General features: G+C 37.1%; 1 protein-coding gene across 2 annotated transcripts in view; it reads right to left on the reverse strand.

The window, feature by feature from the left end:
* Positions 1-2,394: 2,394 nt before the first annotated feature.
* LNPK (lunapark, ER junction formation factor) overlaps positions 2,395-27,438 on the reverse strand; it is a 61,359-nt gene continuing 36,315 nt past the window's right edge. Inside the window, exons 8-13 of one of the 2 annotated variants that reach the window (XM_045294600.1) lie at positions 22,209-22,418; positions 14,126-14,231; positions 12,756-12,826; positions 11,608-11,778; positions 10,010-10,092; positions 3,774-3,854 (exon numbers count right to left, since the gene is read on the reverse strand). In XM_045294600.1, the coding sequence (XP_045150535.1) occupies positions 3,846-3,854; positions 10,010-10,092; positions 11,608-11,778; positions 12,756-12,826; positions 14,126-14,231; positions 22,209-22,418 (650 nt within the window). In that variant the 3' untranslated portion in view covers positions 3,774-3,845. Of the gene's footprint in view, positions 3,855-10,009; positions 10,093-11,607; positions 11,779-12,755; positions 12,827-14,125; positions 14,232-22,208; positions 22,419-27,438 lie in introns of both variants that reach the window. The other variant, XM_004701441.2, reaches the window with a different exon arrangement.

A 27,438-nucleotide genomic window follows, 5' to 3' on the forward strand; every position in this document is an offset into this window, starting at 1 on the left:
AAGAAAAAAGAGAGAGGGCCTTGTGGGCCATCTTAAAAAGTGTGCCTTCATCCCAAGAACAATGAGGAGTCATTATCGCACTTAAGCAATAGTGTGGCATGATTCGTTTTTCGTTTTCAGAAACTCCTTCAAACTGTAGCAGTGATCAGACAACCATGGGCAGCAAGAACAGAGAGCAGGTAGCCAGAGGAGATGAATCCATAATCTGAGGCGGGCTGGATTAGAAGGCAGTTCAAGAGGGGATAAAACTTAGAGAGAAAAAGAAAGAAACCCAAGAATCAAAGAAGGAACCAATTGCCTCTATGAACCACATGCTTCCTCTACCTTGAGGCCAGAAGAACTAGATGGGGCCCAGTTATCACTGCCCAGTATTCTATTCAGTGTCACCACGGGCGAGTCCTGAAGAGTAGCTTTGGAACAGAACCTCAAATTCTCAAAGAATACGGACATACCAAGACCCACTGGGACTTAAGAATGCATAAGACTGCTGCCCTGAGATACTCTTTAACCCTTAAACCAAAACTATCCCCTGAAATCTTTTAACTATTTTTTAAATTTTAAAAATAATAATCTGCTGTCATTAATTCCAACTCATAGCAACCCCGTAGGGCAGAGTAGAACTGCCTCGATGCGTTTCTGAAACTATAAATCTTTACAGGAGTAGACAGAATCACCCTTCCTCTGAGTTACTACTTGCGGTCAGCTGGGGGGTTCAATTGCTGACCTTGGGGTTAGCACTTCCACAGTCCGATGGATGCCCATTATGCCACCAGGACTCCTGTTCCTCTAAAGAGAAGGGAAAATTAAGTCACCTTTGAGTACTCTGCTCTTTAAAAAAAAAAAATCCCTATGAGGCCAAATGCATTATTAGTAGGATGGAGAACTGAGACTATAACCAGAAAATACTCAGGAAACAATTGGCAGTTTGACTACAGGGAAAAGAGGGAAGGGATGCACAGATCAACTCCAGTTTCTAGGGTGGAGAGAAGTTTTACTTGTCGAGATGCGAAAGATAGAGGCAGGTTTGAAAAGAGTGTTCATTCTTGAATATACTGATTGTGAGAGATGGAAGGTGGGTGAATACAGAGCTCTGGTTTCGTAATGAGGAGGACTACTCTGAGTTAGAATGCATTCATGGGCAGTGGCCTTGGTTTGAGTTGGTTTCTTTTAAAACCACTACATGTTACCTATTGCCTGAATTTCACTAATGCCCTTTCTAACCTTCCTTAATATTCCTTTCAAAGATATTTCTCACTATCTCTGCTTGATTCTATCATTAAACTAATTTATCTGAGGTATTCCTCATTTTCAAGTAATATGCATCTGAATTCGAATGCTTTATACCAAGAAGACTTTGCAAGGTATTAGCAAATGTATATGGGTCAATATTAGTATAAAAACAGCTGATGAAATATCAGAAAACAGCATTTTGTATTAATTTCCACTTGCTATTTCCTTAATCTATGTATGGTTATCTATAAAAGATAATAGATAATCATGCTATTTGTGATGTCAAAGAATTAATAATATGGGTCAAAATGTTTCCCAGTTGACCCTTAGAGCACATATTAAATGAACTATTAGCCACTAGCTTCTTATTCTCACAATATACATTGGCCTCTCAAAGTTAAAAGCTCTACCAAACTACAAAACTTTGGCTTGATTTTGAGCTGCTCAGTTGTATTCTCATATGGTTGTTTAATTGTCTTATTTTCAAGTGGAAGCATTTATGGCTTTTTCATATTTTGCAAGGTTAATAATACAAATGCTAATATTTATTGTTGGAACAGTAGTGAACTATTATGTATTTTTAATCCTCCCAATACCCCTGAAATGCAGGCAGTTCTCCTTCACATTTTACAGATGATTAAACAGTCCATCTCAGAGAAGTCCAGTGACTTCCCCAGACTGCAGAGCTGGGATTCAAGCCCGCTTCTGTAAACTACAACATTCAAGTCACCACACTATGTGGTCTCAGGTGATTAACAGATCGGATTCCTTAAAAATACCCGGGAACTATTAGACATAAAATCATGAAGAAAAAAATTTAAATAATAAAGGTTCTTTTATTCAATATTAAATAAACTGTACAACTTTCCAACTCATAGCAACCCTGTGGGGCAGAGTAGACCTGACCTTTATTGTCTCCAAGGCTGCAATCTTTATGGAAGCAAAATGTCCCATCTTTCTCCCACAGAGATGCTGGTGGGTAAGAACTGCCAAGCTTGCCATTAGCAGCCAAGCGCTTTCACCTGCTGTACCACCTGGGCTCATCTATGAGTCAGAAACAACTTGGCAGCAGTGGGTGAGTACTTTATAAACTTTAGCCCTACACATCATTCATATAAATTCCTTCCTTTGCCACAGCAATTTGAGTTTAATTTTTTTTAAAATAATAATAATGGAGACTGAGATCAAATGGAGCAATAAAAAATAACCATGCTATATGTGATGTCCATGAATTAATAATCTGGGTCAAATATTTTCCCCAATTGATTCCTAAAGCATATATTAAATCAAATTAACTACTAGTCACTAGCTGATTGTTCTCACAAAACACACTTAACTTTCAAAGTTAAAAGCTCTACCAATGGTCTAAAGTGTTCCTGACTTAAAAAACAAACAAACATAAGCACACCTCTTATTAGAACTTCTAGATATCACTATTTCTATTCCTTTGAAAAGACAATAAATCTGAGTAGAAAGCATCATAATGTGCTCGAAGCCCTATCTATATATTCATTGTATTTTGAGCTCATCCTAAGATTTTTCAGGTATCCAGTCATCTGTCATGATACTCCTTGTAAGAGTCTAGATATCTTAACAAAAATAAACTGCTGCCATATCATCTTTATTTGCCTTAACAAAAGTCACACAAGAGCGAAAAATTCACTTGTAGATCATCATTATTTTACAGGTATAAATAATGCTCAGAATTCAAGTACAGTCAAGTGCAGAGATATTTCCTATTTGTTAATATGTAAACATAAGCTAGTTTTATACATCATGTGCCTTTGGCCCAGCTGCAAAATAAGTAACATCAAAAAGAAACACTGCACTTGACTGTTCAGTTGCATTCTTAATGAAAATTCGTACCAAAATTCTTGTTGAAAATTCGTACCAATGCCTATGTAGTTACAGTTACAACTCTCATACCACTTAATATAAATATCTAAATAGATACTCCCCCCCACCTCCCCAGGAAAATAACTCAAGTTAAAACCCTATACGTTTTTTTATCGATAAAGTGTACAAAATCTTAACAGAGTACATTCCTTAAAGCAAACATCAGAAAATGTATTCCTAACTCAAGTTCCTCCTATGTCAAAATGGATATAATATACAGGTCATATATGTAAGAAAACAGGGAGGCTATCATATTTGTTTACTTTTTGAACAGGCAAAAGATATCTAAAAGTTGTCTACAAACACTTGCTGATATCACTTGCTTTAATTAATACCTAGTGTGGATAAAACTTTGACAAAGAAGAGGCTAGGGAATCTAAACTCAAACGACAGCAAGCATATCCGCAGGAGGGGAAGAACACACCACCTGAAGAGCAGTAACTGAATCAACACGACTGGAGAGAGCCAGTTGAAGCACACAAGCATTTACTCGCTTGTCATCAGAGACTCCCCATTGAGTTCAGGGTTAGGAAGAGAATCAACACTAGCCATTGCGGACTTGGCTTCATTCACTGAGGCTTCCTCGCTTTCCAGCTCTTCCCGTTTCTCCTCCGATTCCTCTGTGCCAGGTGCCTTTTCAATCACTTGGTCTGTCAGCTCTGTCGCTGGTATGCTGTTATCTATGTGCTCTGCACTACCATCAAGAGCATCTTGTTCTTCTACAGATTCTGAAAAGATAGATTGGAGACTTCAGAAATATCCAAAATGTTAGCACTACTAAATAAGGCAAGCCAAAGGTAAAACATGCAACACACTGAGCAATAGCAGGCTGTTGTAACATCTTTAAAACAACAACAAAAATCTTTTTAAAATCCATAATCAACTTCCCATATCATACCAGAGACTTGATAAGAAAAAAGAAAAAAAATTTTGAGGGGAACAAACTTCATATTTTCCAACAAAAGTTATTCGGCGCACTTGAAATTTGAATGTCTAGACATCAAAGTTCCAGTAGAATTATGTGCTGGAAGACAAAACAGCCCAGCAAACAAAGTCGATTTATTCATTCCTTCATTTTAGATGGTGTTTCCTAACAAAAACTGTCTTCCTGCGGCCCAGGAAACCCTGTGAAGTGTGTGTGTGTGTGTGTGTGTGTGTGTGTGTGTGTGTGTGTGTGTACGCGCACACAAGCACATCCACACATACAGCTGTGTGGAGGAGATAATATCTATGATCCCAGTAAAATCTACATTTCCCCTTTACCCCTCTGCAAGACAACCCCTCAGTCTTTCATCCTCTGGGACAGCACATGCTCCATACCTACAATGCTAGGAAAAGAAAGGGATAGGCTTCCCCACCACTGGGCCTTCACAGTGGGAGGGTCTTAGTCCCTATCTGAAAACTTATTCCTTTAAACTTTAACTTGGAGTTTGGGCAGGTAATTATACAGTCAGTGGTTCAAACCCACCAGCTGCTCCATGGGAGAAAGATGACGATATTTGCTCCCATAAATATTTACAGCCTCAGAAACACTATACAGGGTCCCAATGCATCGGAATCAACTCCATGGCAGTGGATTTGGTTTTAGTTTAAAATGATCATCTAGGGCTCCCTGGTGGTGCTGTGGACCAAGTGTTGGACTGCTGAAAAGGTAGGCAGTTCAAACTCATCAGCCATAACGTGGGAGAAAGATTTGCTGCTGTAAAGATGGGCAGCTTTGGAAACCTTACCTCAAGGTCACTATGGCTTGATGGAAGAGCCCTGGTGGCACAGTGGTTGTACGTTGGGCTGCAAATGCAAGGCCAGCAGTTCAAAAGCACCAGCCACTCCATGGGAGAAAGATGAAGCTTTCTACTTCCACAAAGGTTGTTTCAGAAACCTACAGTAGAAGTTCTACCTTGTCCTCTGAGTCCAAATCGACGTGAGGGCAGTGAGTGAGAGATGACTTGATGGCAGTGGGTTTAATTGCTGGGTTTAATGATCATGGAGGAGCCCTGGTCCCACAGTTCGAAGCACTCAGCTGCTCCAAGGTAGGGTGATACAGCAGTCTACTTCTATAAAGATTTCAATCTGGGAAACCTTATGGGCAATTCTGTTCTGTCTTGGAAGATGATTATGTGTTGAAATTGGCTTGAGAGCAGTGGGTTCAGTTTTGGGGTTTTAATGATCATTTAATAATAGCAACTTTATTTAGAAAAACTCTAATTCTTTAAAATTTAAAGAATTAAGGAGGCATGGGAAGAGCAGACAAAAACAAATTCCAGCTTTTAGGTAGTTTATATGTTGTTGTGTTGTTTTATAATTTTTTAAAAGTGATTAATATTCTTGCTAAGAGAAATATTGTTAAGTTGCATCAGCTAAACTAAATATCAGATTATCTCATCCTCATAGGAGATCCCTTAGGATACACTGCCAAACTTATTGATTCAAAAAACACTTGATTCAACAGCTATTTGTAATGATTTTTACTTAAATGTTGCATATAGTACAGACCAGAGTTTTGCATATATATTAGTTATGTAAAAAAATCAATGTGATATTCATGTATGTTATACTCACAGTGCTGAGCAGTCATGAGTATAGCAGGGTTTGCATGCCGACTGGTCACGTTAATTTGCATTTGCACTTACATTAGTTTATGCCGTTTGTAATAACCAAACCCACTACAATCGAGTCAATTCTGACTCAAAGGACCCTAACTAGGTGCTAGCTTTAATAAATACAAATCATTCATAGCACACATACTGTATCAATATATATGTGAGGGATGTTTTTAAAGAACAATTCCCTTAAACACATCTTAGACTCTGATTTACAGAATTAATTACAAATGCCTCCCTATTTCTCTATAGAAAATGAAAGATCCATATTCCACAGTTTGGGACATCCAGGTTAATGAAGCTTATCTGTAGGAAATTTTACATTAGGAAAAGCAGTCAGAAGTGTCCCAAATCATGAGACTTTTGCTAAATGTGAATATGAAACTTAAAATGATATTACTGCAACCACTCTGCGTCTTATAAAATTCCACGGTGGAAGGAGGCAGGCATTTGGACTCCGTGAGTTGGATGTGCCAGTGCACAAAGGAGTGACAGAAAGGACCACTGAAGCTCTACAGCCGTGGACAGAACACAGCGGTTGTAAGAGCAGTCCAGTCCCTCAGGGGAATGCTTCAGGATCCAGCAGCCATTCATAATTCTACCCTTATCCAGAGGAGACTTTTCTGTCAAGGTTTTCCCTGATAAAGGAGCAACACAGCCTTGCCAATAACTTTGTATTTTAGTATAGTTCTCAAACAAACCCATAAGCTAAAAGAAATGGGGGGGGGGGGTTTTGAAAACTAAGAAGCCAGGCCTCAAGTCACCTATAAACTTGTGCGAGTAAACATGGGCTCACAAGGTTTATCATATTCTGCCTCAAGACTGTACTGAAACAGGAACAATGTCAAAGTCCACGGCTTATCATATTAAAGTGTTGTGGTGTTACTGTTTTCAGAAACAAATGTATTAATCGAGCCAATTCAATAATTCTCGGGTCCATAAAGTAGAAGCTAATACAAGAAGAACTAAACTATTTAAATTGTTTAATGTCTACAACACTATGCAATTTTTAATGCCAGTAAAGCATGTACTTTCACATTTTAAAAGTGAAATATACACAAAATATATACAATATACACAATATACACAAAATATGCACATCGATATTGTATTGTATTTCAGAAAGTACATGGAAGAGCAAAAAAGTAAGTGAATTTATGAGTGGGCTTTCAAATAATCAAAGAGCCTGTTACTTATTATTTTTCTTCCTCCGGGTTAAATCACAGAATACTGTGGTAAACCTTAATCGCAGTAACAGTGCAAAACCCTGCTACTAACCACGATGCATTTCATGTAGACATCTGTGCATGTACGTGAGACCAGTGTTTCATGTCTAGATGCCAATGCCATTTTGTGAGAAGTCATCCAAACAAGATATAAATGAACTAGCTATACCAAATTAACAGAGAATTGCATACCAGTTTAAACTACAGAGCTTTATAATAAAATTCTTTAATGTATTCTAAAAGTACTTGTTTTATTTTTGTGGGAGAGCATCATTTGCCTATTCTAATAAAAACAATACAGTTTCCCAGTGAAGCTGGGAATAAAATACATTTAGTGGTATAAAATACATTTAAGATGTTAACATTTGGACATAAAATTCTGAAAGAGGAACCAGCCTTGTGTTCACACTAATTAAACAGGTCTATTCTTCCCTCAACAGCCCCAATTTAGATAAAGATACGAAACAAAGTTACCTGAATGACCTAATGCCAGCTGTAAGAAAATCTTTTAAAATCAATGTTGGCATCCGTGATGCCACGAAAACAATATACCACAATGGAATAAAACAAAAATGATCTGTGGAATTTGTTCCATTTCCCATCCCAATATTCTGGGAAGAGAAGCTTTTTCTAGCAAACAGTAAAAGTTGGCTTCCAGTTGTTTGGGCAAAGCCTCAGCTAGACAGCTCAGCCTCATAAAACTGACTGTAATTGTATAATGAACACCACTGCTTCACTTGTAAACCACACACATGCGAAAAACATGTAGTAACAGCACCTTACCTTTAGGTTTTTATTATATCACTTGAGTGAACAATTTCCTAGGAAAATTAAAGAGTAGTCTAGCAAAACAATTTATTCATGTATCTCAATAGAATAATTATGTTAGCATGTTGATACTGCTACTATGTAGTTTAAGCTTTTAAACACCTTCCCGGGATGGTGAATTTTTCTTACTTTTTGCAATAGCAAACAAAAACAAATATGCGTTGCTAACACATCAGGCAGTAGCTACTACATGTAAAGACTATAAAACTTGCCCAAAGGAACTTTGTTAAATAAAAATACTCAATTTGTCTTTGAACTTACAGGTTTTAAAGAAGGCAGTTTTAATAAGACTTTCCTGCCTTAAGGAAAACAGCCAACTTACACGTAAAGAACAAAGGCATGAATTTCACCCCAACTCAACACAAATGCTTGAGGAATAAAATCCAATTAAATTGTAACCACCTATAAGAATACAGCTAGTATTCAATGCACAAAAATACTGCTTAATTATTCAACATGGGTGCATCACATTAAGAAGGTTTCTTTATTAGGCAATGATCTATAACTAAATCATTAGGTAAAGCCATTTTTTTAAAAAGGGAGTCAGAAGACAGATTTCTATGTCTAAAACAAACATGAAAAAACATATTACAGGCAACTTTATATTTTGGGTATGCTGCATATGACTTAATATTAAAAGTATACGCTTTGTGGTCCTAATAAATACAAAGAATTCAAAAAAATTTATGATACCAACTGATTCGACTTTCTATGGCACCAAAACAAAAAGTACTAAAACAGAATTTTCCCTAGTTCATGACAGCATTTTGTTTTAAAAAAAGAAAAAGAAATTAGATTACCAGGATAAATTTCAACTTATATAAATTCTATCATCTATTTGTGATACCGTTGATTAGAAGACCCATGTGTTACATCATTAGCAAGTTATTTCCAGTTGAATAAAAACTATTGTCTACTAAAAACCATGAGACCTCAGACATCTGAGCAGCTAACAAACAGTATTAAATTTGTTCTGACCACACTAGGCAAAATCACAGGGTTAGTACCCTAACAATGAAGACAGCACACTAACCATTCCACCGCTAGCAAAAGCAATGCTCAACATGAGCATGAATTTCACCCCAACTCAACACGAGTGCTCAAGGAATGAAATTCAAGTAAAGTATAACCACCTTCAAGAAAACAGCTAGTACTTAGTGCACAAAAATACTGTTAAATTACGTAAAAGTGTTACTTAAAAAAATAATAAAACCACTTTCATGTGACTTAGCAGAGATTCAAATATTACTACACTATTCACTTAACAAAAATCAGAAACCAAGAAACCTAAAAGCAATTCATTACATTGGAGTACTCTGCTAATGCTCAGGCAAGCCATAGCTCTAATTCCTTGTGTTTCTCTAATACCCTATTACCAAAGCATCTGGATATACAGTTAGTTCTACAGAAAATTCTAGGAATTTAAATGAGCAATTAATGAGAAATTCTTCCATCTTTGATGAAAAACTTTCTCAAGATTCCAAATGTTTTTCTAAAGAATGGCCCATCCAAAAAAAATTTAAACTCTTGTATTTCATCATAAATGTAAAATCTTCAAGTACCAGAATCCAGACAAAACTTAGATTGAAATTACAAAAACGTTGCTTTTATTAAGTCTTGATTAGTCAATGAGTATTCAATGAAAAGAAAGTTCAGATGGAAAAAAGTGACCCGCTTTTCCATCTGTAAATGGATTCTCTACAGTTCCTACAGCTGTTAAGTAAATATTTAACACTGTAAAAAGTAAAAAATTTTAAATAAGAAGTTCTTTTTAAGACCACAAGCTTCTAAATCATTGGAGAATTTAAAACCAGAAATCTAAGCCCCCTATTATATTGGCTGTCACCACAAAGAGTAGATGAATGAGATGATGCGATCTTATTTAATAGCGGGATTTAATCATAAGAGTATGCCACAGAAGTTCAAAACCAGTAAAACCTTCATCTGTCCATCAGATGTGCTTCCAGTCATTTACTAAAGGACTACAACTCAGAAGTGATCATTGTATCGTAGTATTGAACTACAAATCTTGGAGAAAAGTTCCAGTCTTCAGGAAGGCCGAAGAAGAAAAGAGCTGCCACAGCCATGTGGACGGCTCCAAAGAGAAGTAGGGACGTTTGCTTACTACTCTAGAGGCTGTTTCAACCGAATGGAACGACCGCTTCCGTTTCCAAAACCATAGGGTTCTCGGACCCTGACTCAACTTTTGTCTCCACCTATTAACATTACCTTCGTGGGGTTGAGTGTGAGCCTGTTAGACTTCATTCCGGAGGTTTCAGACAGAAAATGAGACATCTGGGATACTGCTCCTCCTAGATTAGATGAGAAGGAAAGGCAGAGCTGGGTGTTGTCTGCTAACTCTCCATCCCAACTTTAGCAGGTATAAAGCATGGGATTCATCTCTTTCACGATTTTTTTATCTTGCTGGCTGTTATTTTTGCTTTATTTTATTTTATTTTTTGGCCCCAACGACTACTGACTTCTAAATATTCACTTTAGCTTTCTAAAGCAATGGGATGGGCTTCAATCTTTCCTCTAGGCATCTTCGGCATGAAAATTCTCTTATTTTCTGTTCCAAGAGGCTGCTTTGGCAAGGCAGATGTTTGCATGTGACATCATGCAGGTCAGAGCATGACTCAAGCAAAAGAAAAACTCTTGGCATCGTGTTTGAAGTTGAAGTTGCGGACTTGGAGAAGAGAAATGCATTGATTGGTTCGGTGTCAGAAGGATACAAGCCTGTATCGAGGCTCTCTGTATTTAAATTCGTTTGATATTTGTAAGTAAGCCAAAAGCCAAACTCAATTCGACACACTTATTTTAGATTAACTCTTCATGATAAAAAGATAACTAAATTCTACCACTAAACTTCTGATATCAAAATTTGGTAGCTTACATACATTGTTGTCAGTTAAAGCAATTTTTGCAACATTCAATGTTTTATAAAAGAGAAATATATTTAAATGATAATTCTGAGAAATGAAAGGGATGAAGACTGACAAGATAGATAAGCTATATATACTCCAAGCTTTGCACCATGATTTTTTAGCCATCTTCCTAATGCAGAACTGCTTAACCAACAGCTCCACTGCCTTAGCCTAATTAACACTCCTGGCCTTAATATATAGCCAGAAAGAGTTGGCAATAGTCATCATATCTTTCATGTCACCTTTTCCCATGTTTGTGAGTGTATGAGACACTGCCTCAAGAAGAACTAGGACAACTGGAAGATGAACTCTAAAACTCATAAACTGAGAAAAATCCTGTTTCTCTAAAATAAGGTAGCATACATTTCATCACCCGCAATGTCAATGTCAAGGGTCTGTCTATAAATTGTTTCCATGGAATATCTGTCCTATGCAAGGATGACTAACCAGACCCAAAGCTTTCTGGTTTATGGTACTTTCTACCAATTCAAATGGAAGCTATAAGTCTATCTTATCAATGTTACACATTTTCAAAATCTTGTAAGAATGTTTTCCGAGTAGTTGCACCATAATTTTGAATCTGCTTCAGAGATAATGTGAAAAGAAAATTTCATGAAAACATCGCTACTCAAATCTCCCAATAGTTACTACAAGAGGTCGATCTGTAAACACTGTTCATCTAGTTGTTGCTGATGCTGCTTATCACAATACAGCCTCCAATCTAAAACGAAACACATCCTGAGCATCACACAGGGGATTATAGTATCAGAGCAATAGCTGATATACGCACGCTGCAAAATCTGATCAACTGATCCATTGTTACATAAATAAAAGCATCGTGCTTTTATTGTACAACAGCATACATTATTAAAAGACAACATTTTTAAATGACCATAGTCATACCTTCACCAAGCTGGTTTTCTGATGGAAGCACAGTTCCTGATGACAAGGGACCAACTGAACTAGCACCTTCCACTGACTGCCTCTTCTCAAAACTGAACTCTGGAAGTCTTGGAGCCTGGGGTCTAGTTTTCCTTGCAGGATTCAAGAAAAAACAGTAGGCACAGCGAAAAGCTGCAGAAAAAAATTTAAAAAGTAAACCATATCACAAACCAGAGAAAGTTCAAGAGTCAATTAGATACCTTTTACGATTATTGCTGTAAAAGTCAGAGAACTCTTCAAAAGTTATTTATTCCTTCTGAAAATCACAGTGTTTTAATATTATGATATATGTTCTACTTAAAGCTAATTTTAAAACATATTTTCTAATTATGACTAGAATTAGAATACTAATTTTAAAGCAGAAAAAGCATGTTACATAGGTTAATCAATAGCAAAACAATTAACACTGGCCTAGTCACCAAAATTATTACATATTTTAAATATCTAAACCTTACTCATTTCAAAATAAAAATGTGATGTCATATTTAAGAAGCATAATTAATTTAGTATAAACCAAATTCGTTGTTATTGAGTTGATTCCAACTTCTAGCAATCCTATAGAACAAAATAGAACTGCCTCCTGTGAGTTTCCAAGGCTGTAAATCTTAACAAGAATAGAAAGCCTTTTATGTCTCCCTTGGAGCAGCTGCTGGGTTTGAACTACTGACCTCTCAGTTAGTAGCCCAAAGCATAAACCACTAGGCCACCAGGGTACCCTCATTTACTTTAGCAGTGTTTCCTTCTGTTGTGCATAAGGTCACTATGGGTTGAAACCAAATCAATGGCACTTAACAACAACGAGAATTGTCTTTGGAGTAGGAGAGAAATACCAGTGCCTGGACACTATCCCAGATCAATTAAATCAGACGTAGAGGCATCATAATTATGAGAAGTTCTTCAAGTTATTCTGATGCACAGTGAGCTTTGAGAACAACTTGTCTAGAGGTTATGTGTTATATGATGAAAACATTTTAGTTTCTTCTCTGTTTTGCTTTGAGTGCTAAAATTAAAAAATTATATATATATATATATATATATATATATAGAAAGTGGCATAGGATAAAATGTAGTTTGTTTTTTTTTAAATCAAACTGCCCAGTAAGTCTTACCAATGTATTCAAATTCTTCCTTCAAAGCCATGCCATTGTGAGAAAAACACTGCTGACATATAAGGGCATACCTACACAAAAAGAAAAAATGCCCAGATCAGTTACAAGCACTTCACACTCAAGAAAGAAACCACTTTTAACTATAATGGCTAATACATATTTTAACATAGCTAAATATGCCACGTCAAATTAGATATTACTTAGTAAACCATAAACTAAATTCTTTAAAGATGTTTTTAAAAACCAAAGTCCAGTCATTTTAAAGTGTAACTTATACATCAAATAAAAATAAACTAGGTAATAGCTAAAGGAATATATCTTTTCTAGGTTAGCTCAAGCATATCTGATACCAGAACATTACATTTTGGTGCTTCCCAAAGCAAATTCCTGAGATCCCCACCACCGATTCCAACTCATAGTCTCCCTGCAGAACAGGGTCGAACTGCTTCTTAGGGTTTCTGGATGGTTCAGTCTTTACAGGAGCAGCAGCTGTCTGATTTACATTGCAGGCCAAGCTGTTAGCAACCCAACACTCAACTCACTACTCCATCAGAACTCCTTCCTTGGGAGGATAGCCCCACTACCTATGGTCACAAAAAGATTGAGAAAGACGGAACTGAGAAGTCTTACTGTAAAGAAATGGGATTTTGTTTGACAAGTCCAAAAGTTAATTTCTGCACATCAGGATTCCAATATCTTTTCCACTTAAACTTAATATGTCTTCCTCATTTTCAATTTATACATTTTTCTGTGCTGTGTGTCTGTCCTTAGAAGCACTTGATACTAGCCAACTTCGTTCCACCCATTTTTAATAACATACAATTTACATATTAATGTTTGTTAAATTCTGGCGCCTTTAACAAATGATACTAACCAATAAAATTGTCAGATAGCCACTCCATTATCATATTAATTCTTTATAAGTCAATGCAACGGCAATAGCTCTAGTTATATCATGCCTATCATCCTAGAGTGATAAGGATTGAGTAAGATGATCAGAAAAGAACTTTAAGAACTTCAAGTGCTAAATACATGCAAATCTTCCTCATTTATTATTACAATTTCATATCACCATATCCTCATTTATTATTACAATTTCATATCACCAAGTCCAGTACTGACATCCAGTAAAGTTTCAGACTTGAGGAGTACAAAAATAGTGAAAACCTAATAGGTTAATAATATCTTTTCCAGTTGGATTTTATCTAGACTACTTTATCCAACTCCCACTAAAAAAAGTTGAATATGTATGTTTTTTCAAGGGCTACAAAATGTTCCATGAAGTATTTTGAGTCCAGAAAATAGGAGCTACAGAATTGTAGAATATCTCACACACAAACTCATTCATCTACTATTCTAGTAAAAATTACCTGTTCTGTGGACCATCACCAACTAAATATTCAACAACTCTGTCCAGGGCACCTCGATCTCGAGGGAGAATGGGTCTTGCTAAAGGTGGACCTGGAGGATGAAGACCTGCCAAATAAATAAATATAACTGTAAAATGTAAATCCATTACCAAGAAATAGCTATGTTTATTATAACTTTTCAAATATTTATATAAATCAAGAATATTATCTTATAAGGATCTCTAAATTGTTTGAGTTTTCATTAAAAATACTGTACAACAATATCAGAACATAATCTAATAGTACATGAAACTATGTTAGATTCTATAGAACCTAATTATAGAAACTCCTCAGCTTTTATGAGCTTAATAAATTAAAGGGTTTCCCCTTTGGGTCATAGAGTATAGCCAGAGCCAGATTTATACCCATGCCTGAAATAAACTTAAAAACTGGGCAAAATATATGAAGCAATGGTTTTAAAGACGCAGATATCAAGCGATACAGGGAAGGAAACAAGATGTAAGTAAGATGAGCCCTACAGCTGCGCCTTGCTCACTGCCTGGAGTGCACAGGGAGGTTGAGTCCCGTGCAGTAGGTCTGCTGAGTTGAAGAGCTAGAGCTGGGACTTGGGACGTTTGAGGAGGCCAAGGCAGCTAGAAGTCAGGAAAGGTACCAGTGAGGGCGAAATTCACATACAACGAATACCAAAGACTGCAGAGGGTTCCCCTAGACCCGTGGCTCGCCAGCATCCTCAGGCCGCGACCCTTTCAGACAGTTCCTCATGTCGTGGTGACCCCCCAACCAGAACATTATTTTCGTTGCTACTTTATCACTGTCATTTTGCTACTGTTATGAATTGTAATGTAAATTTCTTATATGCAGGATGTATTTTCATTGTTACGAATTGAACATAATTAAAACATATTAATCACAAAAACAATATGTAATTATATATTGTGAAATATTTATTTCTAATAACAAATAAATGAAATTTTGTCTTGAAGCATGGTGTGGCATGGGTAACAGTCTTCATGCCAGGTACTTGTATGTGGGCATATCTGCATGTGGGCAGACCCACCTGGAGACGATAGAGGGGTGTCTAGGTTCCTAAGACCATCGAAAATAAATGTTTTCCGATGGTCTTAGGGGACCCCTGTGAAAGGGTTATTCGACCCCCAAAGGGGTTGCGACCCACAGGTTGAGAACCGCTGCCTTAGAGAATTCAGCAGAGTACTGGTCAGCACAAACCTCCCAGGATCCTACCTGAAGATAAAGAACCATCCAAAAAGATTTTTTTTTTTCATCCAAAAAGATTTAAGGAGACATTGCTCACACAGGGCCTGCAATAATACCTGCTCCTGCCAGGCAGAGAGGAAAACTCTTTATCTTGTAGGAGTATTTTGGTATCAATTACTGGGCATTCAGTTTTGTCTTAATAGTCCAAATTTAAACACTGCTCCCATGCCTCCCAGCAAAGGTTTAAAAGGAAACCCTGAAAAGATTATTTTCTCAAAAACCAAAACTTAAGTGCATCTCAAATCAAAACTTATGAATATTTCAAAAATACAAAAAAATATATACATCCTCCAGTAGGTAAATTTCACAGTATCTGGCACTGGATTCAAAGTCATAAGGCATTCATGGAAGCAGAAAAATATAATCCAGATAAAGAGAAAACTCAGTCAAAATTGACCCAGAAATTGCATATATGAAAGAATTAGTAGATATAAACATTAAACCAGGGGTCCTCACACTTTTTAAACAAGGGGCCAGTTCACTGTCCCTCAGACATGTTGGAGGGCTGGACTATAGTTTTAAAAAAAACTATGAGCAAATTCCTATGCACACTGCACATATCTTATTTTGAAGTAAAAAAACAAATGGGGCAAAAATACCCAGTGGGCCAGATAAATGTCCCCGGCGGGCCGCAGTTTGAGGACCCCTGCATTAAAACATGTACTATGACTATGCTTCATATGTTTGAGAATCTAGAAGGTAAATATGTTAACTATAGATATAAAAATTATTGAAAAAGACACAAATTATAAATTAAACTTCTAGTGTTAAAATTATAATATCCTGAATGAAAAATCCCCAGGCAGGATGAACAGTGAATAGACAAGGAAGAACAAAAAATTAAAACCACAAGGATTAGTGAATTTAAAGCTAGAATAATAGACTGTTACACAGGAAAAAAGTTTTTTATGATAAATCATCAGCAAGCTGTGGAACAACTTCAAATACCCTCATATGTGCAAACTTGTAGTCCAGAAGGAAAAGAAAATAAGGACAGGAAAAGTATTTAAAGCAGTGTCTTTATGAAAAATAAATGTGATTAAATCTATAAACCCCAAAATCCATGTATCTCAATAAACATTAAACATATGAATTTCAAAAAGTGTGTGGGAAAATGGAATTAAAAGATGTTTCCATGAACTTTCTGAAACCCTGTATTAATTTTATTTCGTTTTCAAAATTTTTTTATGATTTAAAACTTAACAGAGTAAATCGGTTTTCCATTCAACAATTCATACATTGATTGCAGTCCCCAAGATATACCAGCCTTCTTCCCACTTCTGCCCTCCCTGTGTTTTTATACTATTCATCCTTCTTTCCTGTTCCTTCTTGCTTTTCGGAGTTTTGATCCATAAGCAAATGCTGTCTCTCTGACTTTGTACAGTTGATTGTATTAGGGAGTGTATGTTATCCTCAGATGTTATTCTTCCCCTCCAACCCAGTATATTGTTGGGCTGAAAGCTGAGTCAGAGGAGTGAGTACAGGTCCAAGAGTGAAGAGTCGCTAAAGGCCAAAATCTGCGGATTCCAAGTCTCCATCAGACCAGTAAGCCTGATCTATTTTATGATTTTGGGTTTTGTTCCACTTTCTTCCCCCACTCAACTCAGGACCCTTTTGTGATCCATCTAGTTCTTCTGGTCTCAGGGTTGTGGAGGCTGAAGTTCGCTGTGGTCAATCCATCCTCTGGATTAATTGTTCCCATAAATCTTCTATTTTCTTTATTCTTATTTTATGGTACTCCTGTGCTGTCTCTGGGGGGTAACAAAGAGCATGCAAGTGGTGCAGGCACAACTTTCATCTGTGTGGGCACTCTACTAGTTGGTACATCAGTGATCCAGAAACACCAGGTTCAGCTCTCTTTCAGGCACTGAAAGCTGGAAGAGCAATGAGGTACCCATGCACCCTGTGGACGTCTGGAAGGCCCTCTCCCCACAAGGGTGGGCCATGTCAGTAAAGGGACAACAATGCAGAACATGGGTCCCCATATGGTAAGTCACAATTGTCTGTTTCCGCGCTTGGCCCAAGCCAAACTCTAGCACCTCACCTCTTCCTTTGTTTTGAAAGCTTTGTTACACTAACTCCAATGAAAGGTTTTCTTGTTGAGAATTTTCTCATGTTTAACGTGACCTGACTTCCACATATAAGATTTGCCACATTTAATTCATGTAAAGGGCTTCTTTCCTTCGTGAAATCTCTGATGTGCCATAGGCATCACTTCTAGCCGAAAGCTTTACCACATTCACCACATGAAAGCTTTTCTCCAGTATGAATTCATAGATGCGTTTTGAGATGTCCTTTCTGAATGAAGCCTTTGCCACATTCACTACATACATGGGATTTCTCTTTCTCCAGGATGAGTTCGCTGATGAACAATAAGCTTATTATTCCTGAGAAAGGCTTTTCCATATTCACCACATACATGGGGTTTTTCTCCTGTGTGAATTCATAGATGAGTTTTGAGATGTCCTTTCTGAATGAAGCTTTTGCCATATCCACTATGTACATGAGTTTTCTCTCCAGTATGAATTCCCTGATGAACAATGAGGTCCTTCTTCCTAGTAAAACCTTTTCCACATACATCACATACATAGGGTTTCTCTCTAGTATGAGTTAGCTGATGAACAGTGAGAGCAGTGTTCCTGATAAAAACATTGCCACATTCATGACATGCATGGGGTTTTTCTCCAGAATGAGTTTGCTAAAGATCAGTGATATTCTTCTTCCAGATAAAGGCTTTTCCACATTCACCACATACATGGGGTTTCTCTCCATTATGAGTTCGCTGATGAACAGTGAGAGAAGTCTTCCAGATAAAGGTTTTTCCACATTCATCACATACATGGGGTTTCTCTCCAGTATGAGTTCGCTGATGATAAGTGAGAACATCCTTCCCGATAAAGGCTTTTCCACATTCATCACATACATGGGGTTTCTCTCCAGTATGAGTTCGCTGATGAACAGTGAGAGAAGTCTTCCAGATAAAGACTTTGCCACATTTATCACATACATGAGGTTTCTCTCCAGTATGAATTGACTGATGATAAGTGAGAGCAGTTTTCCTGATAAAAACTTTGCCACAATCACCACATACATGGGGTTTCTTTCCAGTATGAGTTCACTGATGAACAGTGAGAGAAGTCTTCCTGAGAAAGGCTTTTCCACATTCACCACATACATACGGCTTCTCTCCAGTATGAGTTCGCTGATGAACAGTGAGCTTGTACTTCCTGATAAAGGCTTTTCCATATTCACCACAAACATGGGGTTTCTCTCCAGTATGAGTTTGCTGATGAACAGTGAGAGAAGTCTTCCAGATAAAGGCTTTGCCACATTCATCACATACATGGGATTTCTCTCCAGTATGATTTTGCTGACGATAAGTGAGGGAAGGCTTCCCAATGAAGGCTTTTCCACATTCACCCCATGCATGGGGTTTCTCTCCACTATGAGTTTGCTGATGAGCAGTGAGATCACTCTTCCTGGTGAAGCCTTTCCCACATTCACTGCATACATAGGGCATCCCTGCCACATGAGTTTCCTGATATCCCTTGAGGTATGATTTACTGTGATAGGTTTTGCCATATTCCAAGCATTTATAAAGCTTTTTGTCCTTCATGAGATTTTTATGTTCATTGAGTTTGAACACTTTATTGAATTTTTGCCCACACTGACTGCATTCATAGGTCTTATCTAGTATATGAATGATCTGGTGCTCATAGAGCAAAGAATCCTCAATGAAGGTTGTCACACATTTATCACCTGTGTGTGGGTTCTCAATTTCATCAGATTCCTCATGCTGAATGCATTGTGAATTCATGAGCCTGGATTGTTCACACTCAGGGAATTTCATTTCAGTACAAAACTGCTCTTGTTTAATGTGGAGGAAAGTTTCCTAATCTTCCTTGAACACAACTGACTTCTGTGTTTTGTTGCTTCTGTTCTGATTTAATTTCAGAATGATGAAATATGATTTTACAATTTTTTCATGTAATCCAAACATCTCATAAGTTTCCTTTGGAGGAAAATTGTTTTTGTGCTGAGAAACAATACTTTCCAATGTATTAAATTTATAGCATTTTCCCGTTCCATCCATGCATCTTTCACATTGCAAGTGCTCAAGCAAATGATCATCATCTTTCTGGATTTCGATGGAAACCAGGTTGTAATAATTCTCCAACATCACATCCTGATATACAGTCTTCTGAGCAGGGTTAAGGAGCTGCCATTCCTCCCAGGTGAACTTTACAGCCACATCATTGAATGTCAGTGATTCCAGCTTCCACATCTTGAAGAGGTATTTATTTACATGATAGCTATTTAGTTTTGTGAAACACTGCAGAGCAAATCATGGAACATCTTGAACATCTACCTCATAGGCACTCGTCTACTGCTGGTCCTGAGCCTTGGTCATTTTCTTTGGTCCTTAGAACACTGCCAGCAACTGGGATGCTCTATGTTTGTCCCAACTGGATCAGCTCTAATGATGTTCACAAATTTCAATCTCGTATGAGGACTAATACCCAAACCAAGCACTTCCTCCTTCCGGTTTACTGCTGGTGATGCACAATCTGCAGGCTAAATTATCTAAAAAGCTGATTGTTGACATCACTTGTTTAACTAGCACTAGCACGCAGTACGATGTGTATCGCCTACGCTTGTGGGAAGCTCACTTTGAGCCTTCTCAGTCTCGTATTAATTTTTTAAAGGGAATTAAGAAGCTTTTCATTGCACATAATCACAAATCTAGAAGCTGTTTCCACTTAGTAAAGAGTAATTGATACCAAAATTATATTTATGAAATGAAACTTAGATTCAAGAACAAATTTTTTGTGTTACAAATAAAAAAAAATTAAGATTATTCCAGGTAAGTTATTGGTTTGCTTGTGCTAAGAACATTATTCAATCATAGTTATCAAAAAATTAATTTGAATCCAGACATTAGGTGTTATCCTCATTATCAAATTTTCAAATTGAAAAGACATGCCAAATTAGATTTTGAGAGCATCTAACTCAACATGTCTTTTGATTAAGAATTCCACCTGTACATATTTAAAATTAAAATGGCTGTAAAAGAACTTTGATACATAAAATATGGCACCAGATTTCATTAAAATATCTTAAATCCCTAGTGTGCTAATAACTTTTAAAACCACACATCTTGATAGTCATGCAGCTACAGACAATAGTAATTAATACAAGCATCAGAAGCAATTATTGCAAGAATACTGGTCATTTTTACACAGCTTGGCAAATTATCAAGTACCTGCGGGTTATTAATTTTCAAACATATGGGTGCCCTGCGGTAATACACATTAAACTGATTTTCTTCCCCAAATATGGTATAAGGAAAAATTAATTATTAATCTTCTCTATAAGAAATTACTTAGCACATTTACATTTTCAGCAATGTACAACTTAAACTGTGTTTCTAACAGAAACTAAGTAGTAACTTTATCTAAATATGTATATTTACATATTCCAGAAATTTAGGCCATTATTCCTTATACAACCCTATCTCTACATGTGTAATAATACAGTTTTTATTGCTATATTTCAGTGGGTGAGCTTTTATTTCTTTAGTTAGTTATATGTAGAAGTGCATGTAATTCATAGGTTATCCACACACAAAAAAGTTCTTTCATTAAACAACTGGAAACTATAATTTACAAACCATGATTAGTTCAAATCAACCAGATAAATACTGAAAGAAGAATGATTTCCATCTATTTAACTGTTCTCAATTTCTCAATATCTATGACTGCCTTATAATGACATCACAATGTTGATTTTAAAAACATTTTATAAATAACTACTTCAAAAAGTATTAATATTTGTGTACATTCCATCTGTAGTCAACTTTCTTAATTTGTGTAAATTTTCTTATGCTGGTGCGAAAACAGATGAAAAACCACTGGATTAAACTGCTAGTTAGTTTCATTCCATAAATGTCCTAATTATCTGATATTTAGTACTGCTTACCCTTAATGTGATAAATTACGCTAATAAATATTAGTCATAAAATACTAAAGTAATATTAAAAAATTTTTCTAAAATAAGACAATTTATTGTCATATTCAATCAGTTGAAATCTACATAAAATAATGTCATTTACTAAGGCTTCTGTTAACAAGTCACACACTAAAAGGAAATTTCAGGATAATCTGATAACCCCAAAATAGTATCTTCCCCTAGTAATTTACCACACTGGGGGAGGGGAAGAATCCAAAGGATTAAGATAATAGTAAAAGGCATAGTATGCTAACATGATATACAATTTTATACTAAAGTATCTATCAGAAAATACTGTTACATGACTTTTAAAAAGGACAGTCTAACAACCTATATTTTAGCAAAATAGTATTATACACAACCATGCAGAAACAGCCTTCCTGAAATATGCTAAATAATTGACATATTTAAAAATATATGTTCAGGTTTTAGCAAAAAAACATTAACATATTCTAAAAAGGTATTCTTCTACCTCTCATTTATATAAATCTGAAGCCATTCTAAAGTTGAATATAAAAAGATATGCTATACTGTTGACTACAGAATACTACAAAGTTTTATTGCCATTTAAACAAAGAAGCCATAACAGTTAAATGAGCTCAAGAAATAGGTTTCAGTATCACAAGGTGCCAGCTGTAAAGAGTTATGGCTAATTGAATATGGAACTCCTGCTTAATCAGATAACTGCTCTGCTATTTTCAAATGAAATGCCATTTCCATACTGTCTGAAAATGGCTCGTTTTATTGGTAACCAGAGAAAACAATATAAACTGTAAATAACATTAAGTGCTCTGTTTACCCATTCCATGCACTGAAGTAGCAGGGGATCCAAGACGTCTTGATAACACATGTGATGGTACAGTTGGAGTGACAGTTCTTTCTGGGGGCCCACCAGGGGCAGAAGTGTCCTTTGGTGATCCAGGAGACACTGGAATAGGTGGAGGGCCCTGGTTCCCAGTTGCTGGTGCTGGGGAAAGGTTTCTTTGAGCTGTAGTTCGCTGACGAATCTCTGAAAAGAATAATTACATATTACATTTAGCATCCAATATAGCACCTTAGGCAATACCACAAGTGACTTATATTTATTAAAGTTTTGGGGGCACCGAAGGCATTGTGGGGCCAAAAAAGCATCAAGAACAAAAAATACCATTGTAAAGGTGGGTGAGTGCAGAGTGGAGACTCAAAGCCCATCGGTAGGCAACTGGACACCCCCTTGCTGAAGGGTTGTGGGGAGGAGATGAGCCAATCAGGGTGCAGGGCAGCAACGATGAAACATATAACTTTCCTCTAGTTCTTAAATGCTTCCTCCCCCCCACTATCATGATCCCAATTCTACCTTACAAATCTGGCTAGACCAGAGGAGGTACATTGGTACAGATAGCAACTGGAAACACAGGGAATCTAGGACAGATGACCACTTCAGGACCAGTGGTGAGAGGGGCGATGCCTCGAGGGTGAAGGGAATGTGGGGTAGAAAGAGGGAACCGATTACAAGAATCTAGGTATTGCCTCCTCCCTGGGGGAGGGACAGCAGAGAAGAGGGCGAGGGGGGGGGTGCATCAGACTGTGTAACTTATGACAAAACTATAATAAGTTATGAATTATGAAGGGTTCATGGAGGGGGGGGCGGAGAGATGGGGAAAATGAGCAACTGATATTAGGGGCTAAAGTGGAAGGCAAATGTTTTGAGAATGATGAGGGCAACAAATGTACATATGTGCTTGACACAATAGATGGATGTATGGATTGTGATAAGAATTGTACGAGCCCCAATAAAATATTTTTTTTAAAAACTACTCATAACAAGAAATCTAAAATGTAACACTGAAAACTGCCTACAATGGGGTACTCCACTGCTGCATGGTTTTACCAGAAGCCATGATCAAAGTCTAACTTGCTGGATATAAAATGAGCCATCTCAGAAGCAGATCTCACCACCACCAAGACAGAAGAGCCAAGAGTAGAGCATGTCCTTTGGATTCCAAGATTTCTGTACGCTAACCTCCCCGATCCAGGAAACAGAAAGCTGTGAGTGACACTAGAGGATTGGCAGAGGAGTGGCAACAAAACCAGAGCCAAAGCACGAGACTAAACAGTAGGCTTCTTGACCTATGGAGCAGATAAAGTTGAGTGCCTTTGTGGGCAAGAGGTTAGTTTGTGGAATAGGATGTCTCCACACACTTAATCAAGGGAGCTAGGTTTGCTGAGCCATGGAACTGGAGCTAAGCACCCTTAGGCTGAGACTTCTGGCACAAGATTGCCCTTTAGGCATTTATCAGCAGAGCTAAAAGCTCTGTAATACTGTCTGACCAGAGCAGAAGCCACGAATCAGAGAGAGGTATGCCTGTGAACATTTCCGATCCTAAATTGTAACCAATAACTTCCCTAAGAAAGCCCACAAAAGTATGGTCTGTGAATTCTGTGTGGAGCATTGCAGTAAACCACTGAACCCAGCAGAGAAGCAGAGTGCTGTGGGAGGAACAGTTGGTGTAAGAAGTGGTAAGGAAGGTTGAAAGGTGGGGCATGTCTGACTTCCACCTCATAGGAATTGATGCTTATGAGTTTGAGTCTCCTTCTCCCTCATGAAGTCAGAGGAGATCAGATGTGACCCACTGTTACAGCTGGTCACACAATTTTCTTTTATTCACAAGGAATACCTTAATAGGTGGTTCCATTAAAGGCTGCAATGCATACTGAGATCAATGAAATCATGGAAAGATTTTATCATTTAAGTTAATTTTTCCTTTTAAAAAGTAAGGCATCAAATAATATATATATCATGTTTAACTAATTTTCAAATAATGCATAACCAAAAAATTACATTTTCCTCCAGATAAACATTAATATACACTACACTACTAAAAACACCTATTTATCCTATCAGTCCTTGATCAAAGACTTGAGACCGCTTGCTCTGACTACACCTTAAAACCCAACTCAAAAGAATTGCCAGGGCATCCTTCCCGCTCCTGGGAGCCGTGAATGGGCAGTGCCCGTGAAAGTTAATGTAATCACTCCTCTACTATCACCGTGCTCCTGAAAGAGCAGTTGATAACTTTACTTAACCAACTACAACATGTCTAGAATTCCATAAGAGAAACTTGGCTTATTAATTCTAAATTTAAATGTAGGCAGCAAGGAAAACATTACATAAAGAGTCAAAAAGGAGAGAAAATGATGAAGTTTAATCGTTTTCAAAGAAAAAGCAGGTTACAATATCCTCAATAGTTTATAATAGCCAGCAGAAAATTGCCAAGTCTAGGTTTGGAAAATTACTATGAAATATTCTCTTATCTCAATTTAAATATTTAAGAATTATCTACTTTCACATTATTCACAAATGTTTTGTTTTTAACTAGTCTACAACATTTTTTGTGTTTAACAAAGTAGTCATATTGGTGACAGACAAATTTCCTACATTTTAAATGTAAAATATCATCCCCAAGAAAGATTTACCAAGAATTCTATCTCAATGGCAAAAAATATCTTAAAAGAGCATTGGTTTTATAAGGGTCAGTTCTCAACTGGAGGTTATTTGAACATCCTCATCATTGATCAATCTACAATTCAACGGAAATCACTTTCACTGAGTATGAGGATATATCTCTATAATGGTTTTAAATTCAAAATTATGCAAATAAAATGAAAATGAGATAAGGATTACTATATCACAATAGACAAAAAGAAATGAGCAAAGTTTAAAAGTTTAAATTTGAGCTCCCCTTGTACAGTAGACATGCAGTTCTGCTTACTCATAATGAGAATAGTTACCTTTTATAGTTGTTAGGAAGGTTAAATGAGATAATCAATGCAAAGAGCTTAGCCAAAGCACAAGAAAAGGCCTGAATAAATGGGTTACGTTTGAAACCACCAGCCACTTTGTGGGAGAAAAATGAGGCAATCTTTCTACTCCTGTAAAAAGATTTACAGTCTTAGAAACCTGCACAGACCGTTCTAGCTCCCCCAGAGGATTGCGAGGAGAGTGCGTTTGGGGCTTTGTTTGTTTGGTTAGTAGCAAAAACTCACTGTCATCAAGTCAATTCCAACCTATGGCAACTCTGAGAGTGAGTCGAACTGGCCTTGTGGGTTTCCGAGACTGTAACTCTGTAAGGGAGTAGAAAGCCCTGTCTTTCTCCAGTGGAGCGGCTGATGGTTTCAAACTGCTGACCTTTCCCCATTAGCAGCCCAACGAATAACCACTATGCCACCAGAGTAGGGCACCTGTAAAGTCTCAAGATTATAATACATCATAGCTAAAAAATTCAGAATTTCTAAAATAATCATTATAGTAAAATATACATCTCCATTTAGATTCATATGTCTTCCTAATTTGTGAACTTATTTAAGTGTATAAACTCATAATTCATATAAAAACTCTACCCTCTAGCTCTAACTTACTATTAAATAATTCTTGAGATAAATTTTCCTTAACTCAAATAATCATTTCTTAAATCATTACGTTTTTAAATACCGGTGCTTTATATCCTGGTAGACGGTGTGCCTTCAATGTTATGCTGAATGTGCTAGAAGGACCAGCATGCAACAGTATGAGGCCTGGAGTTTCATCCTACTTGACGCCACCTCACGAAAGCAAGTCACTCACAACTGGGTTTCAAATATCTGTAACATGAGAGTGTTGGCAGAACTACAAAGAAAATATTCATATTTTCCCTAACAATGGTGACAGGCTTTCTGAACTACTACGTCCAATTCCAAACATCATATGAAAAAAAGTTTAAAAACTAGGATTTTAGAAAGGAGAGGGGGAAAAAAATCTTCAAGCCTACAAATAGTTCACATATGCAGATGTAGAGACTCTTTAATTGGGGTTCTTTCTAAGTGGGGTTATGAGTTGGTGTTTGGAGCAGTCTAGGGATTTATTTATCTTCAGGGGCATTTCTATTTTCTTCAAGTCTATACTGTTGAATTTACATGAGTCCTTTAGAAATCAAACTAATAAAGACAATGCATGTGGCATGTCTTCCTTTTTACTTTCAAAATATTCTAAAATCTACATTCACAGTACCATCTTCATATCCTACTCACACTTAGCTCATTACATTCAGCTTCTGCTGTTTCACTGCTCATACTCCTCTTTAACTTTGAAGGCTGTTTATTAACCAGAATGCCTCTAAATCCTCTTCTTACCTTTGAAGAAAGTTTTGAAAAAGGCTTCGCTCTTTAACCCAATTCAATCTAGTTTGTATCCTCCTGTTTAGATACCACATTGTCATCCTACCATCTCATCATTGAGAAATACCATTGCTTAGTTCACCACCATCATTATTACCCTAGCTACACTTTATCGAATCCCCAAATGGACAGGGAGGGCCTTCTCCAAGAGCTGGTCCCCTGTTCAGAGTTCTAGCGCTGGTGGCTCAATGATTACAAGATCGGCTGCTAAGCAAAGGTGGGCCCGGAAGCCCGCCCAGTCACTCCCCGGGAGAAAAGGACCGGCTGTCTGCTCCACAAAGAGGAGCGTCTGGGAAACCTTATTAAACAGTCTCCCACCCCACTCACTGGGTGATTTAGTTCTACACTGGATTGTCCGTCAACTCTCTCAACTTTAAACTTTTTAAAACCCTGTAACTTGTAGTTCTCACCAGGATCTCATTTGGTAAACTACTATTTGATACCATTTCAACAAAATTCAAGCATTCTGAAAAGAATGTTTCTTTTTATTTCCTTCAACACATTTATGAAGTAACCACTGTAAGTGAGGCACTATGATAAGCCATAAAAGGCCTGAGAGTTGCATACAGAGGTGGCAAGCAAAGATAGAACACCTTCTAAAGACCCTGAATGCAAAATGATTGCCATAAAGGGAACCAACAAAGTACTAAAGTGGTGGTTCTCAACTTTTCTCATGTCGCAACCCTTATGTTGTGCTAACCCCCCAGCCATAAAATTATTTTCGTTGCTATTTCATAATTGTCATTTTGCTACTGTTATGAATCGGGCAACCCTTGTGAAAGGTCGTTCAACCCCCCAAAGGGGTCACGGCCCACAGGTTGAGAACTGCTGTACTA

The sequence above is a fragment of the Echinops telfairi genome, unplaced genomic scaffold (genome assembly GCF_000313985.2).
Source record: "Echinops telfairi isolate 266 unplaced genomic scaffold, ASM31398v2 ScPeMD7_3;HRSCAF=10, whole genome shotgun sequence".
Lineage (NCBI taxonomy): Eukaryota > Metazoa > Chordata > Mammalia > Afrosoricida > Tenrecidae > Echinops > Echinops telfairi.